The 13,705-nt window shown below is 39.1% G+C and overlaps 1 protein-coding gene across 1 annotated transcript; it reads left to right on the top strand.

The window, feature by feature from the left end:
• The first annotated feature begins 1,212 nt into the window (after window positions 1-1,212).
• Window positions 1,213-10,690, top strand: LOC126823896 (neuronal acetylcholine receptor subunit alpha-7). The gene is made up of 3 exons (XM_050552961.2): window positions 1,213-1,565; window positions 4,308-4,683; window positions 9,865-10,690. Exons 1-3 carry the CDS (start codon window positions 1,311-1,313, stop codon window positions 10,452-10,454), a joined length of 1,221 nt encoding a protein of 406 aa, XP_050408918.2. The 5' UTR covers window positions 1,213-1,310; the 3' UTR covers window positions 10,455-10,690.
• Window positions 10,691-13,705: the final 3,015 nt, after the last annotated feature.

Genomic DNA, 13,705 nt, shown 5'->3' on the forward strand with positions numbered 1-13,705 from the left:
TTCACTTTGAAATACACCCCAAATCGACTACATTAACGCCCCCAGTTTAAATGTATTTCCAGGTTTTTTTTTATCGCTTTTCAAAGAACTTCTCAAAATTCTAACTACAGGAAAAAGCAAGGTCTTACTTAATTATTTAAATTTTGAATATTTGTGTAGAATATGCAAATATAGACTCCCCAAAACGACAAAAGTAATATTGCTCATAGGGCATTTAACACAAATTCAATACTTACGTGCTAAACATTGTGATAGATTGCTTAACTCATTACTGTGGATTGTTTTATAAACATCAGTTTTTGTATTTCTTTATTATAATCGACCCTGGGGAGAATGGTCAAATGTTTATTCGAATAATATCAAGTACATTTGTGGTAATATATATGGGTAAATATAGTGTTTATATGAAATATCAGGATACACATTATCATTGAGTGTTTTTCTGATCAGTAGCGGAGTCAGCTGCTGGAGCCATGGGGGGGGGGGGGTCAAATTAAGTGACAATTGCTGCATAATGTTCCCGGGCTGTTACGACGAGCAGATCGAGTCCCAAAATTAGATTATTTAGCTTGGAATTACACTTGCTAAATTAACCCGTTTTGTTTGCAACGGCTTCCGTAATAGCAGCATCGGCTGATTAAGTCAAAAATGTCTGATTCTTTCCCTGACAACAGCCAGTTGAGACTAAGAAAGGTAAAACCCCGGTTTTGTCATTTAAAGATTAAGACATTTTTTAGTCTTCGACCGATTACGCCCCTGCCATATGTTTGATTTCTAAAAATACACCCAGGCCTTTTTACGAGTTGATTATCTGTTAGTTAGGCGGTCATTTTGAAAATTTCGCTGAATCATTGAAAGTTGAAATAGGTATTTACCCGTCTTAATATCGAACAAAAGGCTGGGGAAAAGAATCAGATATTTTTGACGTGGAGAGCGGGAGCAATATTGCATAAGACAATGAATTATAACTTGTAACCATGGTGTAATTGATGTCAATTAGCGGCCTACTATGTAAAAGATGAGTTATTATTTTAGAGCACTTGCAAATAGAAGACCACATTTGAAATGATAATGACGATTAATTGTTAACTATTCATGAATGTTTGGCCGCATGGGGGAACGTCAATATTATTGATTAACCAGTAAAAACAATTATTACTCCCATATAAAAGGACACAGTGAGTAGTTGTTTATTTAAATGAGAATACCTCATCTAGTAATGAATGATAACAACGCATTTTGTCATACATTGCCACTATGAAGGTTGCATTCTATCTTTGGGATTAGTGTTATTTAAGAAAAGATAAGAAATGACGACTTCTAGTGTTCGGCTGGTGTTGGTAGTCGTGCTAATACTATTGTCGACCAGCATTTACTCGTCAGAAGCAGCAACAGCTGAAGATGTTGCACGGTTATTTCAAGAGAAAGTAATGAATGGTAGCAGTAAAATCAGACCAGTGATGAATCAGTCAGATATAGTTGATGTAGAAATGACACTTCATATTGTCTCCCTATTAGATGTGAACGAAGTACAGCAGTCTGTGGAAGCCACTATATGGATGCAGGTAACCTTTCAATGGTCGTTATTTTTTAAAAGTCGAAATTTGATGTTGGAAACATAATTATGTACTTGATTAGCACATTTCGACTTAGATTAGAAACAAAAACCTACTGATTTGCTAAAGTAGGCGAATATGTTAAATTTTGCTAACGAATGGTGTCCTAAAACGTCACCACATGATTGGGCAAAATACACAGCCAGCTCGTAGAACTGTAGAACTGTGGTGGAGTATCGAGGGGAGACGCAGCGCCAAAATGTACAATTAAAAGACTATAAGTATAATTAATGGAAATAATTTACACCACATATAAACAACAAGTTTGATCGTGGCAATCATCCGATTTATAGTGTATCTGTTTACAACGCTATAGCCGAGGCGTAACTAAAAATCTATTGTCCAAATTGTCATATTTGTGAAAAGTCCTGGAAATAACGAACATAATTTATTTCTGAAATATTTCATAATACATGTACATGACAGATTCATCATTATCTGTACTAAATTTTCCAATAATTTCCCAATTTTGTACTAATACCATGTAGTTCTGGCTCCTTTTAAGATTATGTCTTTTGGTATCCTTACATTGTGAGTGTTAATATAACATTATTAGAATATAATTAATTGCTTCCAAAGATATTGAAAACCAAAATATTAAAAACTTAAATAAATATTTGCCGTTAATGAAGGGCTGTAAAACTTATAAAGTACCCAACTATCCCAAATTGGTACTGGATATCTCTATGTATACTATTCAAAAAAAGTAGGGGATATTTGATTTTGGGGGCATAATACTAAAATATGCAAATGACTACGAAAAAAGTCACTATAGAACCTAACAGAAGAAACATTTCCAGTTACATGTGACGCCCAAACGCACCAATAGCTACCGCATGGAATGCAGGTGATGCTTGGGATCATCATGGGGGTCCAACCCAAGATTTGCACGACTCTGACTTTGAATGTTACAGTCATTGTGGCATTGAATTCCAGGGTGGAAACATCAGTTTAATTGTTTTAGTGACCAGAAAACAAATTTTGATATGCGTCGGCTTACCCAAAATGAAAGGTTACGTGCCCTTGGCATGCTACAGATCGGCACAACACAGGCGGTTGTGGCGCGGACGATGAATGTTTCTCAGTCTGTCATAAGCAGGCTATGGTCCAGATACCGTGATACACAATCTGTACAGGACAGACCACGCTCAGGTCGACCAAGGGCGACAACTCAAGCCCAGGATCGATTTATCCGTACCTTGGCCTTGAGAAATCGTGTCATCACAGCAAATCAGATCAGCGCTCGTCTTCAAACAGACACTGGTGTGAGAGTGAGTGGCCAGACGATTCGGAATCGACTGCATAGGGGTCACCTTCGCGCCCGACGTCCTCGCGTGATCCCTTGTTTGAGAGATCATCACATTCAGGCAAGACGTCGTTGGTGTAGGGATCGTCAACACTGGGATAATCGACGCTGGAGCAATGTGATGTTTTCAGATGAGTCAAGGTTCACTGTTGATTTTTTGGACAGACGTAGGAGGGTGTGGCGTCGTCGAAACGAGCGCTTCCAAGACGTTAACGTCATCAGACATGATCGATTTGGGGGTGGTTCTGTTATGGTGTGGGGAGGCATCACTGTTGCTGGAAGAACGGCTTTACATGTTGTTGCAGGGCGTGTTACAGGCCAGTACTACCGGGACAACATCTTGGCAGTCCATGTTGTGCCGTTCGCACGACGTCATGGCCGCCGTTTCATCTTCCAGGATGACAACGCAAGATGTCACAGGGCCAGGATCGTTACAGGTTACCTCCAACAACAGAACATCACCACTGAGTCCCGACCTCTCCCCCATCGAGCATGTCTGGGACATGCTTGGACAGAGGTTACGTCAACGTCAACAACGTCCTGCCAATGTCCAAGAACTTGCTCCTGCGTTGCAACAGGAATGGGACAATCTGGACCAAAATGACCTTAGACGTCTCATTAGGAGTATGCCACGTCGGATCAATGCTTGTTTGGCAAACAGAGGAGGATTTACCCGTTACTGACTTGGTTGTGATGCTGTGGTAACTTTGCTGTTTGACCCCAGGTATCATTTTACCCTTATAATGGTCAGTCTGTGCCTTACTTAGTCTAACGATCATTTGGAATAAATCGATGAATGTGAACTTCATTTCATTTTGTCATTTGTTTCTTCGTCAGTTTCATTAGGTGACTTTAATAACACTTAAAAATCAAATATCCCCTACTTTTTTTGAATTGTATAACATGGTGACATTTGTACATTAACCTATTTAAAGCGGTTAAGTCTCTAAGTCAGTGGTTCTCAACCTTTGTTTTACCAACGGCACACTTTGGGACACATAAAAAAATAGCGGCACACCTGGCTAAATATATATGAAAACAATTTGAATTTTGCAAAATAAAATGATAAATCAGACGGCATACAACCGTAGATACAGACTAGTCATGGACACATAGAATGACTCAAACTAAATATAAAAAAAACACAGTCATGAACTCGAGGGAATGCTCAATTAGGATAACATGGTTTTTCGCATTTTCTTAGTGTGCCGTGCAAACTTTCGCGGCACACTTAGGAAGATCTCGCGGCACACAGGGGTTTTATTTAAGCAGGCACCCCGTCTGGTCAATACAACTGTCTGTGTAGGTAATGGGAGAGAACCTAACCTATTGGTGTACATTGTACTAATACCTGCAATATTTTTTTCCTGACTGTTCATCTGCAGGTATTCTGGAAGAACGAATTACTGGTTTGGAACCCCAATGATTATGGTAACCTCACCAGTGTTTACCCACCAGAAACAAATATGTGGAAACCCGATCTAGCTATCAGTAATGGTTATGATGAATTGACTCCTGTTGGTTTGGATTTTGTCCTATTACAGTCGCGTCATGACGGCGAGACAGAATGGAATCCGGGTCAAAAAGTCAGTTTTCTGTGTAAAATTGATGTAAGTAAGTTCCCATTCGATATGCAGACATGTTCTATGGTGTTCTTTAACTGGGCGGGTAAAAGGGACGAGACTTCTCTGAATTATCGAGAATCCACGGAAATGAAAGAAGCTGAAGCTGGGTATGCAAATTCAGAGTGGGCAATCATTGGTAAGTGAACAATTCAGTCTCTAATGTCGGAATGTTTACATTAACATGTATATAATAACAAATAATTTGGCGATTTAAATATCTGCTATTAGATTTTAAGACCCAACCACAATGTATCATTAACACAATGGCCAAACCACACTTCTCAGTTATTAAGACATGACAATTTGTTACGAGTTATTATATTACGTTTCAAAATAATTCTACATGTATCGGGCGACCCTGAAAAATACGAGTACATTATAAATTAGAATAGAGTGGACTAATTCAAGAAGGACTGGACCTATCATTAACGTTGCACATGTGGTACGATATGGATGTTGGACAAATAGTGTAACATACTACAATTTTCAATAAAGAATGTCAAACGATGTTTAGCCGGAGTGAGAAGTTACATTAAGAGTTTACACAAATAAATGGTTAATATGCCCCTTGTCGTACCCTAAGCGTCTTTTCCACCGACAAATCGAATTGTGTATCTCTTCTAAGCTCATTTCTACCCATTTTGCTTGATATGTATTCTTCTGTTCATGTTCCGTAAATTGCTTCCTGCGCCATTCGATAAACTTTTCCCCGAGTTCCAGATCCTGAAGGCTGTGAATGGGAAATATTTTTATCGTCGCCCCCGTTCGTCCACAATTTGTTTGTGGGCACTCTACATGTACAATTTTGGTCGGATTTTGACGAAACTTGAAATGTGGCATGTATCTGAACTTCATGGATTATGACCCCTGATTGTACAAAACTGCACGTTTTTAGCTTGTGGACAATATAAAGATTACAATTTTTATCCGATTTTGATAAAACTTGTAGTAAAATTGCTCTTAAATTAATTATAGCATTATATTTACTATGGCTTTGACTACTTATTGTCAGTACGATTTTAAAATCAGAGAGGGACTTTAATGTGCATCGAGTGGACAAGACGATTGATAAAGGCCACTGGCAGCTGGAACAACACTCTCAGAAAAGCCTGGCACAATCCATCGGCTGTGTTTGGTCTCGGTACGACGTTATTAAGTCTCGTCTAAATTTCATTCCAAAGATGTTCAATCGGGTTTAATTCCGGACTAAGGGCTGACCAGTGCATAACGTTGACACCGTTCTTCTGTAGAAAGTCCCGAGTAACTCTGGCGGTTTGGGCACGGACGTTCTTATGCTTTAAAACGTTGTTTCGATGACGTGCGGAACGTGGTATGTCGTGGTGGTCTGAGAGTCTGATCGATGTAGAGCACTGCTGTGATGCCGCTTCCTCTTCCTTGACCAAGATTTTGGAACATCACAGGACCCACTCTCTGGTTCAGGCCGATTCCACCCCAAACAATTATTCTTGGACCTCCCCATGAGTCTCGTTCCATGACACATTGGTCAGAATAACGCTGGCCACGTCGACACCATATTCTGCATGGTCCTGCCATCTGCAGTTGATAAGAACAGTTCTTCATTGCCTGTGTCACCAGTTCTGGTGTTGTTGGGCAAACTGTAGACGTTCACGTCGATGGGCGAGAATTGGTGGACGGTAAGGTCTACGGCAATGAATGTTCTCTCTGGTACTGATCGGTACTGATGGGTCTTCCGTGTGTTCACATTGTGTTATGTGCTCTCTCAGATGCCTGTGTGAAGGCATTCTGCACTTTCTTGACCAACACCAGGATCAGTGTACATAATCATAGTCTTTAGAGGAATCTGGCCGGTATCACGACATCTTAACCCGACGGCAATGGATGTTCTCTCTGGTGAGACGTCGGCGCACTGTATTGGCACTGACGAGTCTCCTGTGTGTCCCAACTGTGTGACGTGCTCTCTCAGATGCCTGTGTGAAGGGATTCTGCAATCTGCACCAAGATCAGTGTACATAATCATAGTGTTGAGAGGAATCTGGCCGGTAACCCGACATCACGACATCTAAACACGACAACCCGACATCTTGACATTTTAACCCGACAATACATTTTCATAACCCGACACCACAACAACCCAACATCACGACATTTTAATCCGACAATACGACATTTTTATGCGACATTATGTTTTTAATGTCGTGGTGTCGGGTTAAAATTTCGTGATGTCGGATTAAAATGTCGTGATGTCGGGTTGTCGCCTTATGAATGGCGACATCACGACATGATATCAATCAGCCACCATACCTATAGACTTTCGACAGTCGCTAGATTCATAGAGAGCAGGATCATGTAGATTCTCTGGAGATGAGGACCATCTTGAAATGAAATGAAATGGGATTTAACGTCCAACTGCCCTGCTCCTAATCTGGGCTAATGAAGACGGGCATACGCCATACAGTGTGTTATGAGGAAAATTTTGCCCGGGCAGCGGCCCTACGGCCTACGCCAATGTGTACACGGGATGCGAGTTAGGGGTAGAGCGATAGACATGTTAATTTTAAGTATGGTAATGTAACCTATGCTTGTAACCTATGTATCCAGTGCTTGACATAAAAATGCAGAAAGAAGCTGTTGCATTGTTGTTCCTAGTAGATAAACGTCTTAATTACTGAGATAGTAAGCTGTAAGCTGTAAACTCAAAACGTAAATGAAGTCCTAAGAAGAGAATTACAAATATAATCAGGGACAATAATAGACGAACACAAGGCTAATAAAATGTGTAGTAGAGAAGAGGGTATGCGTAACAAGTTGGCTGTAGGGAGATTTTGGCTTCTCGAACTAGCGACGCATACAAACACGGGTATCATTTAACTTTGTATAATTAGCACTAATTCCTTTCACATTTATTCAATATCAAATTTTTGTTTAAAAATTCGTAAAAATTGTTTAAAATCACCAAAAATCATCTAATTTATATTTGTGTCCATTTTGAAACAGACTATTTAATATTGATAACGGGTGTCCAATTTACAAGCGTTTAATTTCTCCAAAGCTGTTAAAAAATAAACACCCCAATTGATTGAACCCAATTACAGAAAATGAACTGTCGGATACAATTCGAACCAAACAAGACAGAAAAGCAATTCGATTTCTAGGTGGAAATTGCGTTTACATGCCGTCTACGAGCAAGACGGGCGACATATTATTGACCAATTTACTTATGTAAACTAAAGTTTTTTTATTTTTATAAACAATATTTTATTCAGGATGTCTGAATGGGATTGGGGAACAGTCTTAACCTATCTAAAACCCTCTCCCTAGATAATATACATACATAATATTAAAACAAAAAAGCAAAATGGGTGTATATACACAGTTAAATGAAATGAAATAGGGTTTAAGGCCCTACTGTTCTGCTCCGAACTGGGCTAATGAAGACGGGCATACGCCATACAGTGTGCTATGAGGGATATTTTGCCCGGACAGCGGCACTACGGCCTACTCTTATATCGAATTCCAACTGTCAAGGGATCTTTTACGTGCACGCCAATGTGTACACGGGACCTCGGTTTTTCGCCCCATCCGAACGACTAGACAGCTGTCCTTGTCAGGCCCTCCATCCTGCATCACTGACAAGGGGGGACCACGCCGGAAAATCTAGATGATCTTTCTCGGCCAATGCAGGGATCGAACACCCGACCTTCAGGCTAGCGAGCCAGCGTCTTACCCACTTAGCCATGTGATCTCCCATACACAGTTAAAAAGGCAAGCACATACATGAATATATGTAAATACATATATGATGAGACGGATGGCAATGTACAATATATATTATAGGTTACATCATCACGTAAATTTAAAATTAAAATTGTAAATTAAAACTGTTAATGAGCAAGATTAAAATCTGTTTGACACGTCAATAAACTTGTGGACTTGATTAAAAGTATTGTTGTTTACATCGGTACAGTGGGTTGTGGACCCGAACAAGAGATAGTTAATGTTTTTATGATCGTATTGTAATTTTTCTATGGTATCCTTTCGTGCATTTGAATGTAAGGGACATTGCAAGAGATAGTGATAAAGATCTTCAAAAATGTGACTACAGAGGCATGCGGGGCTGTCAGCAACGTGTCTGAGGTATTTGTGGCCCTGTTGGTCAGAAACATCGGAGTCTACGTTTACCATGGATTATCTGGAGTTTCCGCTAACCGTTGTAGTAAAAAGATGGAATTTTTATACCTGTTTTGGAGAGATGGTCGGAGAATATTTTAAGAGTTCTCGAGTTTCTTGCAGGGGTGCTGAGTTTATTCCACTCTCTTATACTGGATGGAATAAATATTTAGAAAATATTTCAGTACATCGAATTTCTTTAATTTTATCTTCATTTCGAAATGAATATGTATTTATTGGTTCCAGATTTAGGAGATTCTTAAGATAGGGAGGGGTCAGGTTATTTATAATTTTGTATAGTAATTTTAATTTGTGTCGATTTACTAATTATGATACTTTACTAATTATACTATCAATGTGATTGTTCCATTTACAATTGATTTGAAAAGTAAGTCCAGTTACTTCCTTTATTCTAATTGATTTCATTAAAAGGGGTGGTTTCACAATATTGCGTTTAGTCGAGAGGGTTAGGGTTTCTGTCGTTAGGGGGTAAATGTCACTAGCCACGTTTCCGCCCATGCATTGATTTTTTGTAGATATTTGTTTAGGGTAACTGCGCATGCCTCTGGATCATCTATTTTTAAATACAGGGAGGTGTCATCTGCAAATAGTCTAATGTTTGATTGTACATCATCCACAGTGTCGTTGATATATAATAAAAATAATAGTGGTCCCAATACACTGCCCTGTGGACACCAGCGGGGATTTCCCTGGCGTTCGAGGAGGTTCCATGTATTACGACGCATTGTTGTCGATTATCTAAATAATTCTTGAACCATAATAATAACCCTCTTCGGACCCCAGCAGCATCCAGCTTGTAACAGAGTCCGGCATGCCAGACTCTGTCAAAAGCCTTACTTATGTCACAGAAGACGATCCTGGTATATTTATGATCAATGGCTTGACAAAAAAAACTGAAGTGAGTGTGATATGACTTCTTACTTCGTCAAAATATAATTTGATATTCTTTTTTTAAAACCCGTACTATGATAACACTATTTGAACGATAGACTTGCAATATTGTACATCACTCTTTAAATAGTGTACTTGTTTTTCCGGGCCACTCGATATATCCCCTATACTATATTAATTAACGTACGAATATATATATATATATATGTTGTATTTTTTTTTTTAAAGAAGATATTTTGTTCTTTTTTATTTAAAGAGAGACGAACTGAAAAACAACAGAACAGTCCCCATGAAACTGTTCGTGTAATATTGGTCTTACAAAGGAAATCCCTTAGCTTGGTGTTAACAGTGTTGTTACCAGTTATCCTTCTGGCATTCCTCAATGTATTCGTGTTCCTTCTACCAACTGAATCTGGCGAGAAACTCTCCTTTTCTGTCACGGTTCTTCTTTCGCAAGCTGTTTTCCTCAGTTTTATATCCGGTCTTATGCCCCAGACGTCCGATTCTATATCAGGTCTTTCTATCTATATATCTGCTCAACTGGTCCTCAGCGCCATCTACGTCCTCGTGACCTGCTTTAATTTAAGTATGTATCACAGGGATTCAAGAAACCGTCCTATTCCTCGCTGGCTTACGAAAATCCTCTGCGTACGGGTTGATTCAGACAACAACGTTTATCCTATCAAAGAAAACGACGAAAAGCTGGTGACCATGGCCGATAGTCTTACCGGAAGTGATATCTGCCTTAGATTGGACAGAATTTGCTTCTGGGTGTTCTTGATTGTTGTCTTTCTAATGACAGCATTGTTTCTTGGTGATGGTTTATCAGCTCAGATAAAAACATGAGACAACAGTGGCATATTATAATGATCGACCCCCACTATCATTCGTTACAGAGATATTGGGGGGAAATTAAGCAATTAAATAACTATTTGATTATATGCTTGTTTTAAAGTTTAGGGATCATTATTATTCTTTTAAATGTTATTCAATCTGATTAAAATTATATGCAATTTGTTTGTGGTTTTTAATGTTATCACACATGCACTTTGTAATATAGAAGATATATTGGGACAATCCTGGTTAAAGGCTCCAAATCAGACATGTAGCACTATCCTGTTACACATTCCTTGAGCCATCACGGCCTTAAACCGAATATGTAGTAATATCCTATTATATCTCTCAAATCCTTGACCTCACGCTGTGTTTTAATATGGACTTAAATAGACTACATCGTGGAATCCCATTTGACTTAAATGTGACTACACTGAAACTATTCTGTTGTTTTTCAGATAACTAGTATCATTATGTATAACAATCGTTGTGAAAATAAATCGGAGAGATTTCGATTTGACAGTTTTTACGTATTTTTAAAACAGGTTTCAAAGTGTGTTCGCTCTGCTATGCAAGATCATTTTCGACGTTCCAAAGTTCGGTGCTAAGACCACCTAAAGATAAATTTTAAATGTTCCTATTATTAATTATAACAGGTTTTGCTTTAATTTTTATATTTTACGTTGACATTTTATTGCTTTAAATCTTCCTAGTGCAAAAACGGTAAATTTCACCTTTTGACCTCCAGGGTCACTAAGACTAAAGGTGAATTTAGCAAGTTTACATTTTTATTGAAAGTGTGATTACTTTCGATCACTTTCAGTGCAAATGAACACCTTTGACCCCGAATATCTCGAAAACGCCCCAAACGGCGGACTGATTACCACTCGGCATCTTATTCTACGCAAAATTTTACTCTAGAAAAGTTGTGCCCATATGATGGACCCCCCCTCCCCCCGCGCTGAGACTCCGGTCCAATAGGCGTACGAGCCAGGGGGCGGGACTGTCTTTCGGGCAGAGAGGTACAAACATTATTATTTCATCTTGTTAGCAAAATAAAGTGCCAGAGACCTACTAAAACACTAATTTTACTTTTCTTTTAATTGAATACCACGAATTTGTCCTGAATTGACTATGGATAAAAACATTTTGTCTGGAGCCACTCTACTTTGTGCGACATTTATCGGGCATCGATTATTATTTCTGAATGCAGCTGCAACAGTCTGATTGTATGGTCAAGATAGCGTGAGATTTCAGTTACAAAACCATTGGACAACTCACGGGCAGAAAAATGCGTTTGTAACGGTTAAGTTTTCTCCGGGAGGACGAGGCCCTGATACCCCGCGACGATTGATTGGTTGTTTGGGATTCAGGTCCGCCAGCTTAGGTAGGCTATATTCAACCACATTAAAACTGCCGTATCCACGGGTTGGTATAGCAGGAACAATCGTTTGCGGCTGTTAAATTTTCAAAATTTTCTCCCGACGGTCTCGTCTCCGTGGACTGTAAACGATTGATGATTGGAATTCGAGTCAGCCACCCAAATTAGGCCACTTTGAAGTTGTTGTATTCACGGGCTGGTATAGCAGAAAAACGCGTTTGCGGCCGTCAATATTTTTTGGGGGAAGGGTGCTACACAGTAAGTTCCCCCCTATCTCTCGCAGAGGATCGGCGTAGACGTCTGTAACCCGAAATTTTTTCGGGCAATTCGGATTCTGCCCCCTTAACAGTCATTGATCCCGTACGCCTATGGGCATTAACCCTTAAGTATCGTGATACTATGCATGGTCAATTGTTATTTATGTGGACCCAGGTTTTAGACGTGACAAACTCAACGGTCAGTTGAACAACTTAAATAACCTTAACCCTAACCCAAATATTGTGGGGAAATGTTACAAATGATAATCACCGCATAGATTAGTAACCATTATTTTCTAGCATTTTCCATCTCTAAATTATTGTGAATATAGGATGCCTTGGTTGGCCGTTTTGAGATGTTGAGATGATGGGGCTGTAGGGAATCCGTAATGTATATTATGGATCTTTTAGAGGGATGAAAACAATTTATTACCCTGTACCACACTGGTTCTGTCAAAATTCTGCGCCCTTCCATTTATTTCGATCATTCAGATTTTCAGCTTTAAGACCAAGGCGCGCGTTGATATGCTCTAATAGGGGCCTTATTAAAAACCATTCTGGTTCAAAACGTTCTACACCAATCCCATAGCAAGATAACCATTCCTATTAATGTGGCCCTGGAATTTATTGTCTGAATACCAACAACTACATGTTAAAATACCCACATATTTCTGCGGGAGATAGAGCATGCCCTTTCCTTGATTGAATTCACTGAACTGTGAAGTGCCATTTCTTTGTCGAAGTTTGTTCGGGTTCCAAGTGAAAATGATGGCAGTCAGAGTAGCATTTTTATGTATTTTTCTTCAATGTCGGCTCAAACAAAAAATAGCACGACGACGACGATTCAACAAGTAATGATCCTGGCGACGAGAATGAATCAACTTCTACTTCTAGCCAACCGTCGGTATCAGACACGAAATTAGGCCTAATTCGTGTCAGTACAGTAAAAAGATGGAATTTGGACTATATTGACATTTTAGAAGAAGATAGTGGAATTGTCCAAAAAATATATTGTACAGTTTGTTCTTCATTTCCGGAAGAGGCATTACGCAAAAGACATCCAGGTCAATCAAGGATTGTTGACACAACAGCTTATATATATATGGAACACGCATGATCAAAAAAAAATAAATGCTCTAAAGCATGCCGAGTCTGTTGGACCAAACCCAACCCTAACCCTAGCACGCGGTGCGTATCAGTGTCGCTAAAAATAAACCATCATCTCCTTTATCAACGCGAGATTTCGTCAATTCACCATGGCCGGTGTTGTGAGGAATGTCTCCCTTGTGCAAAATTTGACATGTTTAGATATGTATCTCCAAATACTGGTGAAACAGTTACGAAACTTGCAAGGTAAGAGCAAAGTAACTAATAAAATAAGAATATTGATTTCTATCACATTTTGTATTGCAATTAACTAACAACATGTTTATTGTTAATTAGCTGGTTTTATTAAAGATACTTTATGGGAGAATCGATAACGAGTTGGCAGTTCTCACTATAATAGTTAAACACTGGATAATGTAAAGGTAACTTGCTGAAAATTTCATTCAAATTGATCCACTATGAACCAAGAACTAAGGGATTGAAATTTCCGCCTAGCCTCGATCATCATTACTAAAGTC

Source organism: Patella vulgata, chromosome 6 (assembly GCF_932274485.2).
Source record: "Patella vulgata chromosome 6, xgPatVulg1.2, whole genome shotgun sequence".
NCBI classification, from domain to species: Eukaryota; Metazoa; Mollusca; class Gastropoda; family Patellidae; genus Patella; species Patella vulgata.